Source organism: Mus caroli, chromosome 16 (assembly GCF_900094665.2).
Source record: "Mus caroli chromosome 16, CAROLI_EIJ_v1.1, whole genome shotgun sequence".
In the NCBI taxonomy this organism is placed as follows: Eukaryota; Metazoa; Chordata; class Mammalia; order Rodentia; family Muridae; genus Mus; species Mus caroli.
Window position 1 is genome coordinate 901548 of NC_034585.1, and position 20417 is coordinate 921964.

Sequence of the window (20417 nt, forward strand, 5' to 3'; positions counted from 1 at the left end):
TGGACTGATGAGAGGAGTCAGGCTTGGAGCTCAGGTAGCTTGGGTTTGAACCCTGCTCCACTTAGGAAGCTGTATGACAGGGTCAGGTCACTACACCTCTCTGATCTTTACTCTCATTTGAAAGATGGGGTAAGGAGCCTACCACACGAGGCTGCAGGGGTGGTCAGGGTTATGCCGGGCAGCAGCCTAATGCATGCATGGTCTGTGCTCAGTGAGTCGGGGTAGACCTTAGTGTCCTGTTCTTGCCCACTACAGGGACCTGAGTCAGGGTAACCCTGATGGGGCAGGGCCCTTACCTCAAGCACAGCTACCTGCCCACCACTGCTGAGCAGGGGAACAGCCACACGCAGCCGGTTAGCGCAGAAGCCATCACTCTCACCAGGTGTTGTGAGGTTGAGTCCCTTAAGGTTGGTGATGTGACTGTCGCGGTGGAGGAGGCTGCCCTGAGTGTGGCGAAATTTAGAACTGGGGCCTGGTGGGCAGTGGGGGACACAAGCAAGTGTGAGAAAGCTGTGCCTGCGCATCCTGTACCTAGTTATGGCCACCCACTGCCCTCGTCATTGGAAGGAGTCTGGTGTGGGTCCAGCTAGGCTACTGTGGGTGGGGTTGCCATGCACAGCTAGTCTATGAAGCTTGCCCACGTTCCTCTACAGCCTGAAAGCTGGTGGTCCTAGAGGCACAAGCCTGGGCTAGTCTATATAAGGTCTCTGCTTAGGGCTGGTGGAAGACAGGGCCCTCCCGCTATGAGCAGCTTACCCAGCAGGCTCTGAAGGGACCTCTGACTGGGGCTGGTACCAATGCCGCTCGTGCTGGAGAGTGAAGGCCCCAGACTGGATGGTGTGGAGGGTGAGATCAGTGAGCTAGGGGAAGAAAAGCCCTCCTGGAGAGAAGGATGTGGTCAGCCAATGGTCCCTGGGTGTACTAACCAAGCAGAAAGGGGTCAGATGGCCAATTCCTGGGCAATGTGTCTGGGCTCCTCTGGGCTTTGGGATAATGCTCTGGGCATGAGCCTGCTGAAGCATGAGTCAGGTGGCAATTGAAAGAGGGAAATGAGCTTTAGGTCATGGGGTCAGAGGTGGCTGCTCCTGTCTCCCAGTTTTCTTGGGGGGTAGGTGGGGGACAGTACAGCTGCCAGCATTTCAACAACCCTGCCTCTTTAACACCTGCTCAGCTTAGCACACAGTGCTAAGTTCTTTACTATGCTGCACACACCTCTGTTATGCCTGACAGCTAAAGATCATAAAGGCTATTTGGCAGGTGAACAGAATAGCCTCTTGACCTCTTCACTATCTACTGTGGTATCTCATTAGCTGTAGGTGAGGTGACTTGGTACTTACACTCAGGTCTGTGTCAGCTCTGGGCATCTCTGCAGGCTGGACCATGTCAGGGGCTGGTTCTATAGTGGGCACCAGGGAGGACGTGAAGCAAGGATGGGGTCGGCGGGCTGGGTTGAGGCTGACCTTCTGAACCTGTGGGTAGGCTGGTCACTGAGGGAGGCACATGCTGCCGGGTATAAAGGGGCCCTTTGGAGGGTAGACATGAGGTTGAGAGAACCAAATGGGAGCTCCCAGGGGTTGCTGGGACCAGGGGATGAGAGGGGAGCAGCATGAGGCAGGGCTGGCCTTACCTGCTGGTTATCCCCAGCCCACCACATGTAGGCATCAGAAGCAGGCACAGAACCGGCTGTGTCTGGAAACAGGTCCTCATGGAACTCTACAGCCTGGTGAGGGACAGGCAGAGAGCTAACGAGGCCCAAATCCCCTTGGTCCCTCTCCAATCCCTTGCCAGGGCCCCTCTCACTTTTCGGGGCACGTGGTGGCTGATGGGTATGATGGCTGTGTCACTCAGCTGCAGGACTTGGAGCACCTCGCAACTCATGACAGCCAGTGCTCGCCGGGGAACAAGGGCTGCTCCTCGTAGTACATTCTCTAGAATGCACTGGGTCACTGTCAAGGACATCATAGGGGACAGTCAGCAAGGGAAGCAATTCAGTGGTGGGGCGTCAAGGAAAGCAAGGACTCACCTGGGCTCAGTGCAGGCTGCTGTGGGGTCACCTCGTAACAGTATAGCTGATTCTCACCCTGAAACAAACACAGCCTGACTTCCACCTGACCATGTGCTGTAGAACTGCAGCAACCACTCAGAGGCCTTGATTCTGCTGGGTGCTGAGCTGCACCCGCCTCAGGCCTTCCCTCCGCACTCATTACTTTATGTGGTGAGAACCATCAGCATTTATGGCACACCAACGGCATACCAAACACCGTGGTCTTTTCCTCCTAAGGACAACCTAGAGGTCATTTCATCTTGGCTGCCTACGTGGGATGTACAGTTCTCGCTCACAGGAAACAGCCCAGGGGCCTAATTTCTGAGTAGTGCACATGGAGGGCAGTGGGTGGGGGTGATTCAACTTTTTGCTCACCTTTCCTGCCAGGACCAACAGCCCAGAGTCTGGATCCAGCAGAGGTATCAGAGGCCTGGGGAGAGAGGGCCAGCGGGCTGGGTGACAGGATGACAGCAGGAAGTCTGCAAGGCTGTGACCTCAGAGCAGGGACCAGGAAGGTTCTAGCTGGACCTAGCCGGCCTCTAAATCCTCAATCTCTTCTTTTGGCGCTGCCCTTGTACTAAGCCACAGTCATCCAGCTGCTCTGTTCCCTGCAGCACTTGCACTGGCCTGGGCATTGGGAGCTCAGGCCTGATTCTACTCCAGGCACTCATGAGAACATACACAACGTTACTTCAACCAGTGTATGTGACCAGAACAAGCAAGGAGGTTAAGCGGGTAGCTGCTCCAACCAGGGACTCTCCAACCTCCAGTGCAGCCTACGCAGAGTGAGCCTACTTTGGGGGCTCCAGGGATAGGGTGGTACTGTCTTCTTCATCACTCTATATCCTAGAAGCTCAGATGGCCTCTGTACTAGTTCAAGCTGCCTGTGACCGGCTGTGCCCAGCAGTGAGAAAGGCTGCAATATTGCCAGGCTTTCCTGGACAACCCCCCCCCCCCGCCCCTGCCACCCCGCAGCGACAGCCCAGAGCAGCAGAAAGCACATTCCTGAGGTGAGGACATGGGGGAGGGGGTTGGGGTAGGCTGGGAGCCCAGAACCATGACAGCCCAAGGCCAACCTTTTCACTGGCCAAGAACTTCCACCTCCCCTCTCTGGGCCCTGGAGACCCTTTACATAAAAGCCCCAGGCCCAAGGCACCCTGCCTTGCAATGACCTCTCGTTGAAGGAGGGGCATCCAAGAGAACTTGAGAATCTTCTGGTTATTTTTTGAGTCAGGGTATCTTTATGTAGCCCTGGTTGTCCTGGAACTTGCTACTTAGACCAGGCTAGCCTTAAACTCAGAGATGCCCTTGCCTCTACCTTCCATGTGCTGGGGATTAAGTGCTTGCCCCATACCTGGCTGTGAGAATTTATCCCTTGCTCCTGGTCCCAAACAGTGTTCCATCCCTGTTGTGGTCCCCCAGTGGTGTCTGCTGTCCAGTCCCCTCCTCCCCTGCCTACTAGTATTCTGCCAGGAGGCACAGAGTGGGTAGAGAGCTGGGTGGGGCCCCGAAGTGTATCTGTAATTTCTTGGAGGGCCCTAAAGCTGGTAACTTGTAACACAGGCCAGGCCCTCATTACCTCAGGCTGGCAGGGTGAGCTGGCCTCACTGCTGGCCTTCTCCACTCAGCCTGACCCCTGCCTGCCACAGCAGAAGGCATGTAAGACATATAAAGGGTGGCCAGTGGCTTAGGGTCACCCTACAAGACTGGAGTTGACATTAACACTCTTCCATTTGGTTTTCCTCATTCGTTTATAATCATTTAATCTGTGCTTAGTCCTCAGCTCAGCCTGACCATGTGAATAGAGGAGAGCTGCAACCCAGTACAATGCTCAAGGCACTCAGTTGCCTGTGCACAAGGCAGACACAGTCTCAGAACTAGACAAATGCTGCAAGAAGGCTTCCTTGGGGCTGTGCAGAAGCAGGCAGGATGACTTGGTTTTGGCTGGGCCACTGGGGAATGGGTGTTTCTTTGATTCCAGTGTTAGGCAGAAGCCAGACATGACGGGGGATAGAGTCCCAGACAAGGAGAACATTATATGCCAAGAGCTTATAGCAGGAATTGAATTAAGGCCTTTTGGGGATAGGAAATGTGGTGTGTGGTGACCCTATGCAGTGAGGAGATGGCTGAGACTCAGGTGGGCAGGGCCAGGTGAAACAGAACTTCTCTCTGCAGTAGGTGATAAACAATTAGAAGGTTGTTATTTTTGTTTGTTTTGTGAAACTTGGGAATTCTGATTCAGGGCCTTATACATGTTAGGCGAATCACTCTACCATCCCAAGCTAGATGGTACGATTTAAACAAAGTAGGGAGGGAACAAGATGGCCCTGAGATGGGTGCACAGACTTTTGAGGAAGGAAAGGTTGGGAAATTGGGAACTAAAGGAGCACAGCACTGGAGCAGAGCTGGAGACAACCCTGTGGCCTTCTGCTGTACTGCCCAGCAGAGAGCATGAGAAGAACCCCAAGAATTCCACTGGAGCACAGACAGTTTGCCAGCTCTCTGAAACACCTCCTGAAGAAGCCTGTTTAGGCCTCCCCTCATGCCACCCCCTCAGAGCCTGCCCACTGACTCAGGTGTTGGGTGGCAGGAGCAGGAAGTCAGAGAGGGCAGGGCTGGCTCCTCTGACAGGTCAGGCCAGTCCTCCTTGCCTCAGGTAGAGCCATCTGGACATCTCTGCTAGGCAGAAGCATCCTGCTGCCCACTGCCCAGAATGGGCAGGGAAATGGGGTCACAGCATCCGGCACTAACAGCCAATAACTGGCACAGGCCTGCCTTTAGGCCTTGTGAAGAGAGCCAAGCTGTGTTTGGGTCAGGATGCAGAACACACTTTGACTTGACAGAAGGCCAGACGGGAAGGGATACTGTGCCCATACCTGTGCTGCTGCTGTGGTCACTAGGCTTACCGCCTTGAAGGGTTTCACAGACATCTGTCCAGAGTTTACCCCAGATCCAAAGTCGGAGAAAGGCAAAGGCCTGGAGCTATTCCTAACTAGAAGACTAAGGATGTTGCCACCTACTAGATGGTAAGAAGTGACTACGGTCTGACAATGTCATGAGCCTGCCAAGTGCCCTGTGATGATACTGTGAAAGAACAGGGGTGGAGTTGCTGGGGGACAGCAGCTCTTGAACATCTCCGCTATCCCCTCCATTCATGCCATATATCCCATAGATCTGTCACTGCCATCCAGGCTGGGCCAAAAGCATCCCACACTCTCTTCCCTTGTGGGGACCTGGGTGGTACCTGGAGAGCAATGAGAGACTAGACAAGATGGGATATACTGGAAGCTGTGAGTTCTAGGAGGATGGGGCCTCAGAGGCCTCATGGTTCATGGGAAGTGGCTTGAGACAGTCTGACTGGAAGTCACAGAGCACTTGTGTATTCCCTCGGTTTTGCTGGTACTGGATATTGATCTAGGGCCTTATTTATCTCAGGTGCTCTACCACTGAGTTAAACCTTCAGAGTTCTATTTTGAAAAAGGTCTTATGGAGTTATTCAGGCTGACCTTGAATTTGTGATCCTCCTGCCTCAGTCTCAGAGCAGCTGAGATGACAGACCTGACTTACAACACTCGGGGATTGAGGAGCCTGCCATCCAGCAGATTTGTGCCTGGGGTAACTGGTGAACCTGGGGGCAGTTGCCACCCAGCCTTCGAAGACTTCCTGTTTAAGACAAGCTAAGAAAACTAAGTATCACATGAAACCACCCGACTTTTCAATTCTGGAAATGACATCCAACTTTCAAACCTGCCACACAGGCCAAATGAAACACCTGGGGTCAGTCCTGCCCCCGAGTGTGGGGGTGTGGATGCCCTGCATTTACAGCACAAGTACCAGCTGAGGCCAGATAAGTCTCCAGATAGTGAGACCCAGACAAGGCCTTCGATACAGACCCGGCAGAAAAGGGATATGATGGTGAAATCCGGGCGCTGAGTTGGGTCCCCAAAGGCCCTGAGGCCTGACTCTAACCACAAACCACGGGGGGGGGGGGGGCGGGAGAGAATGATCATTTTCCTGGAATCCTGCAAGGCAGGGGATTTTTCTGAACCAGCCCCTGGCACAGCACCCTCCTGCTTAATCAAGGGCTGCTGTCAACAAACACCTAGGTCCCTCCTACTGTTGATGAAGTCCCCAATCCTGCCTCCCATCCCAGGCATATTCTAGTCTTGAAGCTTTCAGTAACTCAAGGGGCTTGAGCAGACATAAGTTCCTAGGTCCCAGTCTCTCATTTAAAGCTGGGGAAGGTGACCAGGGATGCTGTCATGGGTACAAAGATCTCAAGTCCAGCATTAAGAGATTTTATATAAGAGGCTCTTGGAACCACTTCATGTGGCCTTTCTAGCTTTTGAAATTGTAATTAGCTAACAACAAAAACACATTGTGAGATTACGCCTAAAAAAATCTAGATTTGTATGAAAAAAATCCTCAGTTTTGGCAGACTGGGTTGGTCATGGGGACTCAACCATCATCCCTGCTACATCCCTACAATCTACCTCTGCTTCTTCAGCTCTTTACTGACCCGAATGTCCACTTCTTGAATTTGTGTCACTAGATATTTTTCAGTTAAAAAGCAGGAACCTGTCCAAATGTCACACAGCAAAAGATACTTAAGCCAGCCTAATAAAATCACTCCTCACTGGGATCTGGAGGTATCTAAGGTGCAAACTAGGCCTGCTTAGTGCAATGACCCATTCAGAGGAGGTGGGTGTGTATAGGCTTGGTCAAACCGCGCCTCAGCCAATTGGAGGAAGCCCCGCCCTCGGTAGAGACGGTCCCACCCACTCCTACATCTTAAGCAGAGACCAGCCTCCTACGAGTCAACTTCGGAGTCGGAGCCGGAGCCAGAGACCGGGGCTGGGAGACCCCAGCCCGGGACGCAACAGCCTCTGGATCCCGGGACCCGGGACCTCTCAGGACCGGCCAGAGGCGAAGGACTGAGGCCCCACTGAGGCCTTGGACCGCACTGCCCGGCTCCTTCAGCCGCAGTCGTCTCCCGGTGAGTGTCTAGGGGCGAGGGTGGGGGCGACAGGCGGAGCTGATCACACTGGAACAGCACACTAGCACATTCTCTAGTGGGGCTGCGACTGCCGGAGCAAGGGGCTTATCCCGGCCTCGGGCCGTTACCTGGGCGGGCACGTCCAGTTGCACCCCCCTTCCTGAGTGGGTTCAGGGGCCTCCGTTGACCCTCGGGAGAACCACTGCGTGCGTTTGTACATGGCTAACCTACCCGTGAGGCTCTGAGTAGACAAAATAAACACCCCCTCCCTTGCTTCCTCCTCCCACGACTGGGCCCTCTGGCGTGACCAGTTTTATGAATCAACCCTCTTTTAGGGGATGGCCCAGCCGTAGTCTGGTTACTTTTCCCTCACGGGGGTCAGACAGTCTGGTGCCCTTGTGCAGAATGGTTGCTTGGGATCCTCTGGGCCTTGTCACACATGGCAGAAGCCACGAATACGCAGGCAAGCCTGGAGAGGACCGGGAATGGGGAGATTGATAGGTGTGCCCCCAGGTGAGGGCTGAACTTTGGCTAACCATAATTTTTAGTGCTCCAGTATCAGCGCATCTCATCTCTACCAGTAATGGGCTTTGCTTGGGCTGCAGAACCAATGGTCTATAGCCAGTCTAGTCCTTTGTGTTCCCCAACTTGCAGCTCTAGGGCCAGAGGACTGCTTAGGTTCCTTGTGGTCACTGGCAAGCCAGCTGATTGGTGCCAACCACACTACCTCACCCCCATTCGTTAACGATTACCATACCAGGGTCATTTACTGCTTCCATTGGATCCCAGAAGCAGCCTCTGCAGTAGAAGAAACCCAAGGCTCAGGAGTTCCCTTGCTTGTTTTTTGCATTAATAGTAGGTGATGCTCCAGGAAGAGGCACCAAGAGAGCCTTCTTCCCTATCTGGGTCAAGAGTTCCTAGGGGAGAGGGTCTGGCTAAAAGGTAAAAGGTCCCTTCCCCTTAGGCTGCTGGGAAAGCAGAGATGTGGGTGGGCTGGAGCCTTGTGAGGGGCTACATTGGTATGGGCAATGAAGGCCAGTATGGACCCAGCTGTTAGCATGAGCTGGAGCAGGCAGGTGGGGGATGGGAGGGTAGTCCCTAGAGTTTACTGTCCTCTCCCAGGGGAATCAGCCCCCGGGGGAACTTCTGTAAACAGAGTGTCAGAGGCAGGAAGAGGGCTCTGGTAATGAGCAGCCCAACTGGATTCCCTCCAGACCATTATCTAGCATCTCCCATCCCGAGAGGAAAGGACCTAGGAGCACACATGCCAGCCCAGGGAGGGGGGCAGGCACTGCTTGTCCCCAACTTGCCAAGCCTCAGAGTTGCACACCAGAACAGCCACCTGAGATCTGTGGGTAAAGAGGGCACTAGGTAGAAGGCTACTGTGGCAGAGTGTTTGGAGACCACCCTCTGGAAGTGGTGGGAGAAGAGAGAGTACAAGAGGCCTCTCAGACACTGTAAGACTTATACTTTCCTAAGCAAGTCCTCTCTGGCAGATAGCCCTGGGGACAAGAGAGATAGCCAGACATGCATGCAGGCAGGCAGGCAGACAGACAGGCACATGCTTAGGTACACACACACACACACACACACACACACACACACACACACACAGTCACTGCCATTCCAGATATCCCCAGCCTGGGTTAGTTAGGATAAGTGCTAAGGAAGAGCCAGGATTTTTGTGGCTAGGTTCAACTGGAGTCCCAGGAAAGTGGGGCTCCATTTGGCAGCAGGAAGTGGTTCCTACCTAACTATCCCCAGCACAGTTCTCTTGGGTAAGTGCCTAAAGTCATTCTTGACCACTGGCAGGGCCTAATCTTATGTGAAGGGACCAGTCACCTTCGCCAGAGATCCCTTAGAGCCCCCCCCCCCCCAAGCTGGGAAACCTAAGGCCCTTGTGTTGGCAAGAAAACCAGCTCCCCTCACGGCTATGGAATTTGTGTGTGCTTTTGGAGAAGGGAGAGGTGTGTGCGCTCACACACACAGCAGCAGAGGCACACTCGAGCACACACACACACACACACACACACACACACACACACGCGCGCGCGCGCAGGAGTGTGGCCCAGAGGGTGTGTGTGTACACGTGACGGCAGCAGGCCAGTAGGGGTGCTCTGGCATCGTGGGGAGGACTAGCCCTCCTTCCTTTTATCAGTTTCCACATTCCAGAGTCAGCCCGGCTGCTTTCCCCAACCCCTCAGCCTGCTGTCCAGGCAGCAGGCCTCCCCCGCTTTTCCTCATTCCAGTCTCCCTGGGTGTGAGGAGGCTTCTTCAGGCCACCTCAGTTTGGGGGCGGCTGGGGAAAGGCAGAAGGCCAGTTCTTCTTTAAGGTCGGGAACACCCCCCCCCACTCCCCACCCCCGAGCTCCTCCTGGGGAATGCAATAAGACTCTGACATTCCTGGAGGCTGCCTAAGAGATTTCATTAAGGACAGAGCTGGCTTGCCTGAGGGAGCTGGGGTGGGTTGAGAACCTTGCTGGCCTTCAGCCTCAGCCACTGGACAATAGTGACAACTGTAGGGGCAGAGTTGTGGTTCAATGGCCAGTTCATAGACCCCAGAAGGGGTTTCTGTGTGTCATACAATAGCTGAGGGTTCATCTGAGACTGCTGAGTGACTTGTAGGACAGTGGTGTGACAAATGGAATAGAGAAAAGACCCTTGTGAGGCCACTGCCTTCTCAGACTCCTGTGCCCGGGAAGCTTGGGGTGGGTGGCCTTCTGTGGTGACTAAGGTGTTGTGGAAGTTCCGGGGTTAATTGCAGGGTTACAGCTCATTCAGTGGGTGCCAGGCCCTGGGCAGGGACAAGGCAGTAGGAGGCCGAGCCCCAGGAGCGGCACACCTGCCACGCGTGCTGACAGTGTCCTTCCCCTAGCCCACATCTAGTTGGGCCACAGCCACCACATAGCTCCTGGGGCCACAGGTGTTCTTGCCCAACAGGTGGCACCTCTCTTAAGATGGCACAACCTGCCACCCCAAGGGTTCACTTAAGCCAGAGACTGATCTTAGTCACTGATCTATCTCCCTTGGCTGACAGGTCTGACAGCAGCCAGGTCACCCACCTGGGTGGAGACAGGCCACCTTGGCCACACCAACTCCAAGACCCAGAATCCTTTCCTGGACAAACACAGCAGTTGCCCAGTGAATGTTCTCATGGTCCTTTTAGCAGTCCCTCTAGCTGTGCAGAAGACCCAACAGAGAACTTTACTCAAAATATAGCTGCTTGACTCTCCCCAACAGGAATGACTTTAAAAAACAAAAAACAAAAAACAATAGACAAAGCCTAGGGAATTGCAACTTTAAGAGAGCTTCCTAGGTGATCTATCCCTGCAGCTTAGATAGGAAAGCCCTTGAGTTAGCTATAGGCAGAGATGGGACCCAATACAGGGAAGGGAGTTGGGGTGAGGCCACAAAGCAGAATGAACAGAACTGGCTTGGGATCCCCTGACTTAATTACCAGTCTGGGCTCTGCCTCCTTTTCTCGAATTCTATTTGAAAACCTATAATAGAGACCCTCAACTCATCTTCTCTGTTGGGCCAGGACTGCTGTTCTAGAGAGGCAAGATGGGGTGGACCAAACCAGAGCCCAGAACTGCCTCGGACACGTCAGCGAAACTGGAGCCAGCTATTCTGGCCGCCAGCACAATCCCGCCTGCAGGAGGAGGTTGGGGGGGTGGTGTTGGCAGCCTCCTGGGGCTGGGCTGCTGCCAGGCCTGGCAAGCAGAGTAGAGCCCATTCAGTCCAGCCCCAGGAGACAGAGGCTTGGAGCCCAGAGCTGAGAGGCAGACCTTGCAGACCCTATCTATATCTAGCCTGAAGAAGTGTGTGAAGAGGGGTGGGTCTCAATTGTCCTCTCCACCTCGAAGGGCACATGACCAGCTCCAGGGCTGTTGTGTTCACTAAATGCCTGGGTCCTACCCCACCCACTCTCCCGTCCCTGCCTGACCTCAGGCATGTGTATGGGTGGGTGCCCACAAGTGTGTCACACACTTGGGTGTGGAGGGCATCCTTAGCCCTTGAGAACTAGATGACCAATACCCTTGGTTGTCCTGACTCACAGATCCCCTGCTGGAGGTCATGTGCTTCAGGAGGTTGGACCAAAGGACCGCTGACCCCACATTCCTTTACAAAACGAAGGACCACACCCCCACCTTAATTGCCTTAAGAGTAGACGGATGCCTGGTCATGCAGCTTTAGACTGGGCCCAGGGGTCCCTAGCTAGCATGAAAGTGATAGTCTCCACAGTAGATCCTGCTCATTGAGGAAGGCAGAGCTCCTGGCTTACAGGCAATACCTCCAGTAGCTAAGAATGTTTACTGACCATCTGGCAATTGTTTTGGGAAGCAGGTGCTGTGAATAGCTCCAGTGGATGCTGAGGTGGAGTTTGTGGTCTGGTTCTAGAGCCAGACCTAAATACCTCCTCCTGGCTCTTGGGTACTGAGAGAGCCAGGCCTGTCTGCTGTGATAGAGTCAGGCCAACCTAGGTGAGGAATCTAAGAAGAGGCAGCCTGACCCTTCATAGATGCTGCCCTCCTGACCCCTAAAGCCCAGGCTGTTTCAGAACTCCCATAACTTTCACAAAGGAAATGGTCACTCTGTAACCCCACAAGGATCAGATATCAAAACAAAAGCGGTAGTTCTGTCAGAGCACAATCAGCTGAAAGCACAGGCCAGTAGCAACTCTAGAGAAGCTACCTGCCCCCGCCTGTTCACACGGCAGGCACAAGGACGGGGATCCCAGACAAGCTAAATGTCCTTCAGAACTTATTAAAAGAACTCCTTGTTTGAGGCTGGAGAGGTGGCTCAGTGGTAGAGAGCACAGGCTGCTCTTCCAGAGGACCCAGATTTGATTCCCAGCACCCACAAGGAGACTCACAACCACCTGTTCCACTCCAGTTCCAGGGAATCCAACAACTTTTCTGGCTTCCACAGGCACTGTACACACCTACACACACACACACACACACACACACACACACACACACAGAGGCAAAATGGCAAGACAACTTTACATATTAAAGAATAAACTCCCTGTTTAAAATCCACACCAAAAAAAGGAGAAGGAGGAGGAAGAGGAGGAGGAAGAGGAGGAGCAGCAGCCGCCGTCCACGGGACTGCCCGTAACAGCTCACCAGCTCTGTAGGTGAAAGACGCAGCTCAGTCCAGAAGGGACCCAAGCTGGGCATTGGTGATGCACACCTTTACTCCACGACTTCAGAGGTGGAGGCAGGAGGATCTCTGTGAGTTGAGGATCAGCCTGGTGTATGGAGAAGGTTCCAAGACACCCAATCTCAAGTCAGGCCTATCTTCTGTTGCTTCTCACCATGGTCAGCCTCTGTCTTAACCACACTGTTCCCAGAACCACCCATGACAGAGCTCCCACACAACAGACTATCGCTTGCAAACTGGAGTTTTCCAAAGCTTTAGATCTACCTTTTGCCAGGGGTCAGGCAAAGAAACTAACATGATTATTGGAGGAATGGAATTGGATTAGCTATTCCTTGTATGATCTTCCTGGCCTAGAACCCTGGTCACCGCTAATCTCTCTCCTACCAATTTGTATGGCTATTCCATAGCTCTCAGCCCTTAGCCAGGCATCCATCCCATGGTCAGCCACTCCTGCATATCCCTTTTCCCTTTGTGCAAAGTAAGGAGCCCCTCCTTAGCACCCATTCATCCCCACAGCTCTAAGATGGGGAGGACATACAGAAGAGAGTCAAGTGCTAAGCTGGTGCCCCCAATTGAGGCCTCACAGCTTGGACAACTGACCGTAGGGCCACCTGCCTGCAATGAGCTCTTACAAATCAGCAGTGTGGCCAGGATAGCCATGTGCAGGGTCCCCTCCTGTCTGATCCTGGCCTGGTTACACTGAGAAGACTGACTGGGGGTAGGTCTCTCACCTCCTGTGTGGATGGAGGCCATTTGAAGCCCATATCTGGCAGCCAGGCCAAACAGGCTACCTTGAGTTAGAGAGAATAGAAATGGTCCTATAGGTATGGGAGCTAGGGGTACGGCATGGCTAACAGGTTTAGGTTATTAACTGTGGAGCCCCATGGTGCTGGTAGATCAGGGACCCTTGATCCTCGAGGTTCTGGTACTTGTCTCAGCTGATTCTCATAGGAGCCCCTATCTAAGTGCTCCCTCAGCAGAAAAGCACTGCACAAGCTCTGCAGCTCAAGGAGAAAGGTGAGCAGGACTCTGCCTAAGGAAGTTGTGGGCTGTCTACAGAGCAGGTCAGGGGTTGGGAAAGCTCCAAGGTGTTCTTCACTGAGGGATGCTTTGTAGCTTAGAGTAACAGAAGAGAAGGGGCTTTTAGAGGTACCAAGGGGAAAGATTCCCTTCCCTGACAAAGGGATACTGCAGGTAGTAGACAGGCAAGTGGATTTAACCTGGGCAACAAAGACTTTTCTTTCACTTAGAGCTGGCATAAGGCCCCAGGCAGCTAACTCACCTGTCCTGGGACCCAGGCTGTCTGTCTTCTTCCCTTTCACACCAGGGGCCCTTGTACTTTGGAAAAGGGGAACCCATAGATGGGATAGTGGTAAAGGCAGACTGGGTGGGGGTCTTGTTACCTGTTGTAGCCACACGTGGGGGAAGGGAGGCCCCAGCTCTAGCACAAAAGGCCCTTGTGTGAACAGCAGGTGCCTGGAACGGGAGGGGATTGTCAGCCATTAGGCAGAACTACCTGCCTGGGGGAAGGTTTACATACCAGCAAGGCCCAGGCCTCTGGGGCACCCAGAGTGAGGACTGTGCTTGAGTGCAGCCCTCTACTAGGAGCCTGAGTGAAGTGAGCAAGCTGTTGACCTCTCTCATCCCAGGACAAGAGCGGGAGCCCCAGCTTTGGTGGGGTTTGATAGGACATGCAGCCGTAGAGGGCATGGGCCTCCCAGGGGCAGACCCTATCACACTGGCTATGCTCAAGTCCTGGGCTCCAGCTCAAACGCACTGTACCTTTAAAAGCCCCTTCTCTGTTACTCTGGAGTGACAAATGATCTCAATTGGCTGCTGAGGGGACTGAGACAGCAGTGGCTGAGCAAGCACTGGCATGTGGAGAGGACGGGCCACTGTCACTTCTGGGGGACAATGCTGTTTATTGTTCTAGGGGCCCAGAGCAGAACCTCCAAAAATTATCTGAAGAGTTAGCCTGATATTCTTGTCCACTGCTACAGGCCACCGTTCACGGTGAGGACAATGTCCTTCCCCTCACCTGAACCACAGGGTTCCTCATCTTTAGTTTGTGCTTTGATGATAGGGGAAGAAAAGGAGTTTCAATTCATCCAGCCACCCCTTTCCCCAGACGGGGACCCGACAGGCGAGGACAGCCAGCCAGCCTTTACCCTTCCTCTAAGAACCTCATCACTTAGCCACATCCTGGTGGCCCACAGCCCCCATCCTGGGCAGGTCTGACAGCACAAGTGGAAAAACACAGATCCCATAGTTTCCATGTGAAGTTTTCCTGCTGCGGTCTCTCCTCCCTCAGAGGAGGGAGGGACACAAGAGTGTGGTGCAAGGGCCAGCAGCCTCAACAGTCAGCTTCTCTGCTTACGCCCGGGCCAACTGCCCATCCTGTCTCTCCAGCTTCTACAGGGAGGGGCTTCAGGACCCACAGTTCTCCTTCCCGCTGCATGCAGCCAGCTAGAGGGACTGGGCTTGGCTGGGGCAGAGAGGTCTGGGTTCAAGACAGAGAACCTTGTGTTGTCATTGAGCTATTGCGGTGGCTGACGGTCCTTAGGCTAGCTAGCCTCCACATGATCAGCCTGCTGTGTGTTCATTCATGACAACACCACCATAGTGGTATGATCACATAGAGAAGAGATGACAGAGATAGCCCAGAAACTGGCCAAGGGCACTAGGGACCTGACTCACACGTTCTGGGCTCCAGTGGATCTGAGGGTGGGGAATGGAGAATTCTTCTCTGGCTTCCTGATGTGTCTGCCCTCAGCCCTGACTCATAAGCTCTTTGCTCTTAGGGACAGAAGATGTACTCCAGGAGCTGCCTGCCACCTCTCCTGTTGTTGCTCCTGGTGCTCCTGGGGTCTGGAGTACAGGGTTGCCCATCAGGCTGCCAGTGCAACCAGCCACAGACAGTCTTCTGCACTGCACGTCAGGGAACCACAGTGCCCCGAGACGTGCCACCTGACACAGTGGGCCTGTACATCTTTCAGAACGGCATCACTACCCTTGATGTGGGCTGTTTTGCTGGCCTTCCAGGCCTGCAGCTTCTGGACTTGTCACAGAACCAGATCACCAGCCTGCCTGGTGGCATCTTTCAGCCACTTGTTAACCTCAGTAACCTGGACCTGACTGCCAACAAACTGCACGAGATCTCCAACGAGACCTTCCGTGGCCTGCGACGCCTGGAGCGCCTCTACCTAGGCAAGAACCGAATTCGCCACATCCAACCCGGTGCCTTCGATGCGCTTGATCGCCTCCTGGAGCTCAAGCTGCCAGACAATGAGCTTCGGGTGTTGCCCCCATTGCACTTGCCCCGCCTGCTGCTGCTTGACCTCAGCCACAACAGCATCCCAGCCCTGGAAGCCGGAATACTGGATACCGCCAATGTGGAGGCATTGAGGTTGGCTGGCCTAGGGCTGCGGCAGCTGGATGAGGGGCTCTTTGGCCGCCTTCTCAACCTCCATGACTTGGATGTCGCTGACAACCATTTGGAGCATGTACCATCTGTGATCCAAGGCCTGCGCGGCCTGACACGCCTGCGGCTGGCTGGCAACACCCGTATTGCCCAGATACGGCCTGAGGACCTCGCTGGCCTGACTGCCCTACAGGAATTGGATGTGAGCAACCTGAGCCTGCAGGCCCTGCCCAGTGACCTCTCCAGTCTCTTTCCCCGCCTGCGCCTCTTAGCAGCTGCCAGGAACCCCTTCAACTGCTTGTGCCCCTTGAGCTGGTTTGGTCCTTGGGTGCGTGAGAACCATGTTGTGTTGGCCAGCCCTGAGGAGACGCGTTGTCACTTCCCACCCAAGAATGCTGGCCGACTGCTCCTGGATCTGGATTATGCAGATTTTGGCTGCCCAGTCACCACTACCACGGCCACAGTACCTACTATAAGGTCTACTATCAGGGAGCCCACACTTTCAACTTCTAGCCAAGCTACCACCTGGCCCAGCCTCACGGAGCCAACTACCCAGGCCTCCACCGTACTATCGACTGCCCCACCAACCATGAGGCCAGCTCCTCAGCCCCAGGACTGTCCAGCATCCATCTGCCTGAATGGTGGTAGCTGCCGTTTGGGAGCAAGACACCACTGGGAGTGCCTATGCCCTGAGGGCTTCATTGGCCTGTACTGTGAAAGTCCAGTGGAACAAGGGATGAAGCCCAGCTCCGTACCAGACACTCCAAGGCCCCCTCCACTGCTGCCTCTCAGCATTGAGCCGGTGAGCCCCACCTCCTTGCGTGTGAAGCTGCAGCGCTACTTGCAGGGTAACACTGTGCAGCTACGGAGCCTCCGGCTCACCTATCGCAACCTGTCTGGCCCTGACAAGCGACTGGTGACATTACGGCTGCCTGCTTCACTTGCAGAGTATACAGTCACCCAGCTGCGACCCAATGCCACCTATTCTATCTGTGTCACACCCCTGGGAGCTGGACGGACACCTGAAGGTGAGGAGGCCTGTGGGGAGGCCAACACTTCCCAGGCAGTCCGCTCTAACCATGCCCCAGTTACCCAGGCTCGTGAGGGCAACCTGCCACTCCTCATTGCGCCTGCCCTGGCTGCTGTACTTCTGGCTGTGTTGGCTGCCGTAGGGGCAGCCTACTGTGTGCGACGGGCGCGGGCAACTTCTACAGCTCAGGACAAAGGGCAGGTGGGACCAGGGACTGGACCCCTGGAACTAGAGGGGGTGAAAGCCCCTTTGGAGCCAGGCTCCAAGGCAACAGAGGGAGGTGGGGAGGCTTTGTCAGGTGGTCCTGAATGTGAGGTGCCTCTTATGGGCTACCCAGGGCCCAGCCTTCAGGGGGTCCTCCCTGCTAAGCACTACATTTAGACCGGTGAGAAAAAGCAGCCAGGGGGTCAGGCTTTCAGTCACCACCCTCCTGCTGCCACAGAAGGAAGTTCTCAGTATACACCACAGTGCACATGCATGATGGCGTGCTGTGGGACCCTCTCTGGGCTGGGTCTCATCTGTAAGCTGCTACAGCCCAGATGAACTCTGCCAGCCGCCAGTGCATCCAGTACAGCGCCTGCCATCTTGTGCAATGTGCAACCCTGGGATGTGAGCCCTGCCATGTGCTGGTAACATGGCTAGGCATGTTGGGCTTCCCAAACCATGGAGTCTGGTAACCAGTGAAGGAAGCCCCCAGAAATAATGAATGGGGAAGGCACTAGGGCTCTGGCCTTGGCCTCAAAAGTGCAGGCACACTTGAAACTGGAAAGGAAGGTGCTCTGGGCACATGTGGATTTGCTTCTATTGTTTTGTTTTTTCTAATGTATTTATAAAAGATCTTTTCCCATTTATGCTGGGAAAGTGTTTTTCAAACTCAGTGACAAGGACTTTGGTTTTTGTAAGACTATTGATGATATGAAGGCCTTTTGTAAGAAAATAAAAAATAAAGTAAATTGCCTGTCTCTCTGGTTGGGCTTGAGATTTAAGGTCTATGGACATGCACAGGATTGGAGGGGCTGCTGCCCTGCCATTAGAATGCTCTAACCATGGGTCCTGACCATGGTAAGGCTTTCACTTACCATGGGTGGGGCAGGAAAATGGACTTGTTAGGGTAGCTTACCCTAGGCTAGGCCTCGTCTTCTGCCAGCAGGAACCACGGGGCTTAATGTACAAAGCAGGAAGGGGCTCATAGAAAACCCAGAGCACAAAGGGAGGTCACATCCTCCTTGGGTATTCTGAAAGCACAGTCCACTATCTTCAACTAGAGAAGACAGCCTGGAGCTTCCTCATTCTAGAGCCTAACAACGGCTGATCCTGGGACCAGGTGGCTTCCAGACTGGACCACAGAGTCTTAGGCTGGCTAGGTATGTGTGTCCTGGCTCCTTCCTGCTGTCTACACTGTTCTGGCACAAGCCTAGCTTTAATGAAGGGCAGTGGTGGGGGAAATGTGGATTACCAAGGCAAGAAACCCAGTGGGTGGAAAAGAGGGCCAGACAGAACATTAGCAGTAAGGACAGGGCTAAAAGGGCTGCCTGCCTTGCAGACGGTGCCAAGTTTGGTGGCCCTGGGTATTCCTTAACTTCCTGCTCTGGGATGTGCCCGGCAATTCTAGAACCCCAAAGGATTGTTTCCTAGGAAGACTACAGGCTGTGGGGGCAGCAAGACTAGGTTCAAGAACAGCTGCAGCCTGGACTGGGTGTGGGCAGCTCCAAAAACTGATGGATCATCTTTGTCTGTTACCCTTAGGGCTGAGAGAGGAGTTGGGCCCTGGCAGAGTAGAAGGGCCCAGCAAAAGCAGAAGCCAGTCACTCACAGGCTGCGATGCCAATCAGTGTCTTCTTGTGGGTCATGGCCCTGGTACCAAGTCTCACCCCTGAAGGGAAGGAGGAGGCCCAGCCAGGCCTGGGGAACAGGCCCTGTGGTTTGGGGTGTTGATGTCAGCATCAAGTCAGGCTGAGCCACATGAGGCTCTGGATTCAATTAGTGGCTGCTGAGGCTCTGGGAGAGGGAGGAGGTGGATGGTGGGTCATGAGTGGCAGTAGGTGGTAGCACTGGCCCGGGTGGGACTCCTTTCTACTGAGGCTGCAGTGTGGCGGCAGCAGCCCAGGTGGATTTCCTGTAGGCCTGGGTTCTATTAGGACAGTAGGCGTGGTGAGGCTGCCCCTCTCGGCAGCCCCATCAAAGGGGCCTTTGTGGGCCTGTGGGGCACTGCTGAAGAGCGGTGACTGCCGAGTAAATGTTTTTGCTGCAAAGCAAACCTGGCTTAGAGGGATGGCAGGGTAGGATGGCAAGACCTAGAGAAGGGGGAGGAGCCCTCCAAGAAAGATATCCAGATCATGTCATCCCTGGTGGGGTCCAGACCAAGATGCCAGCCTCCACTGAAGGTAATTCTCCCAGCGTGAGACCAGACGGATGTGGGGAGGAAATCTGGGCTCTTCTCACCAGGAGCACAGTTCCTTAGAGCTTTGGAAACTCAAGTTCCAAGCCACAATCTCCTTTAGGGAAGAGGAGAAGAATATCCCATGGGAGACAACAGTAACAGCTCATAGTGAGTGGCAAGATGGATGGGGTCCTAACACCTGCTTCCTGGTCTCCAGCAAGGCGAGGTGAGCAGCTGCAGGGAGAGCCTTCACTCTCTTGCTATAAAAAGCAGGACTTGTAGTTCACCCACACTTCCATACATTCTTCACAGATACAGCACCTCAGTGCACCCAGGAGCAAGGAACATGAAGCAGGCATTTCTCCTCACCTCTTGGACCAAAGCTGCTCTTTAGTAGGGGCTTTGCTGAACTTTCTGCTCTCATGCACCCCCCCCCCCATGTTGAACCTGGGATCTGGTACATGGGAAATGCTGAGACATCCTCTAAATGTCAGCCTGAGCCCTCCACAAGGCATGAGGAAGCCTGGCAATGCTCTGCCACTCTGCACGGTGCAAGGATCCTCACAGACACTCTAGAAATGACCAGGAAAGTGCAGAGACAGGAACCATGCAAAGGCCTTGGCAGAGATTGGTGGGGAAAGGCACGTGCCTGACCCTTGAGCCCTGTAGCTCTTGTGAGTACACACTGTTCTGCCTAAACTAAGATGGAAAGTCTATAACAGAGAGATCAAGGGTGGCAAGGAGACACAGCTGCCAAACTCCCCTATGGCTGTGTCCAGAGTTGGCACTCTGTAAACCTTCCATCTTCACAAATGGGGGAGGGGATCTGCTTTATGATAGGCCTAGGAGGACATAGGGACCTACCACCTCTCTCAACAGTCTGGATACTGGCGTGTGCCAATGTCTACCAGGTTTGTGGAGGCTGGAGAGTCCTAGCTCCCTTGCCAAGGGTGTCAGCTTGCCAGGGCATAGGCCAGAACTGGGGGACTGAGGGAAGGAATGCTGGCCTGACAGCCCATCTGGGAGTAATTTGACAAATTCCAGTCCTTGTTGGTCCTTCGAGGCTATTCTTAACTGCTGTAATTACAGGGTCAGCCCTGGCCAGTGGCACCATGGGGTCTGGGCATGGTTAACTCTTCCAAGGGCCATCTTAAGGCTAGGCAGGAGATGCCCTGTGGGGGAGGGAATAGTCTCATCACTACAGGCTGATCGGCTGGAAGTAGCAGGTGAAGAATACTGGACTGAAGGTGCCAGGGGCCCCACAGCACCTCTGCTGGAGGCCTGAAAACAGGTCATCTGGCTTGAGTGTCTGGAAGATAAGATGCTAGGAAGGACAGTGCCAGGCCTGGGGTGGATGGACAAGACAAACTCTGGTTG

General features: G+C 54.2%; 2 protein-coding genes across 2 annotated transcripts in view; one reads left to right on the forward strand and one right to left on the reverse strand.

The window, feature by feature from the left end:
- Nucleotides 1-20417, reverse strand: part of Coro7 (coronin 7) — a 54805-nt gene that overhangs the window by 6282 nt on the left and 28106 nt on the right. The window contains exons 10-16 of the mRNA XM_021185519.1: nucleotides 2420-2474; nucleotides 2024-2081; nucleotides 1801-1946; nucleotides 1628-1720; nucleotides 1338-1469; nucleotides 757-880; nucleotides 297-472 (exon numbers count right to left, since the gene is read on the reverse strand). Coding sequence (XP_021041178.1) covers nucleotides 297-472; nucleotides 757-880; nucleotides 1338-1469; nucleotides 1628-1720; nucleotides 1801-1946; nucleotides 2024-2081; nucleotides 2420-2474 — 784 coding nt within the window. The remainder of the gene's footprint in view (nucleotides 1-296; nucleotides 473-756; nucleotides 881-1337; nucleotides 1470-1627; nucleotides 1721-1800; nucleotides 1947-2023; nucleotides 2082-2419; nucleotides 2475-20417) is intronic.
- On the forward strand, nucleotides 6844-17618 carry Vasn (vasorin). Its single transcript, XM_021185521.1, has 2 exons — nucleotides 6844-7040; nucleotides 15011-17618. Exon 2 carries the CDS (start codon nucleotides 15020-15022, stop codon nucleotides 17039-17041), a length of 2022 nt encoding a protein of 673 aa, XP_021041180.1. The 5' UTR covers nucleotides 6844-7040; nucleotides 15011-15019; the 3' UTR covers nucleotides 17042-17618.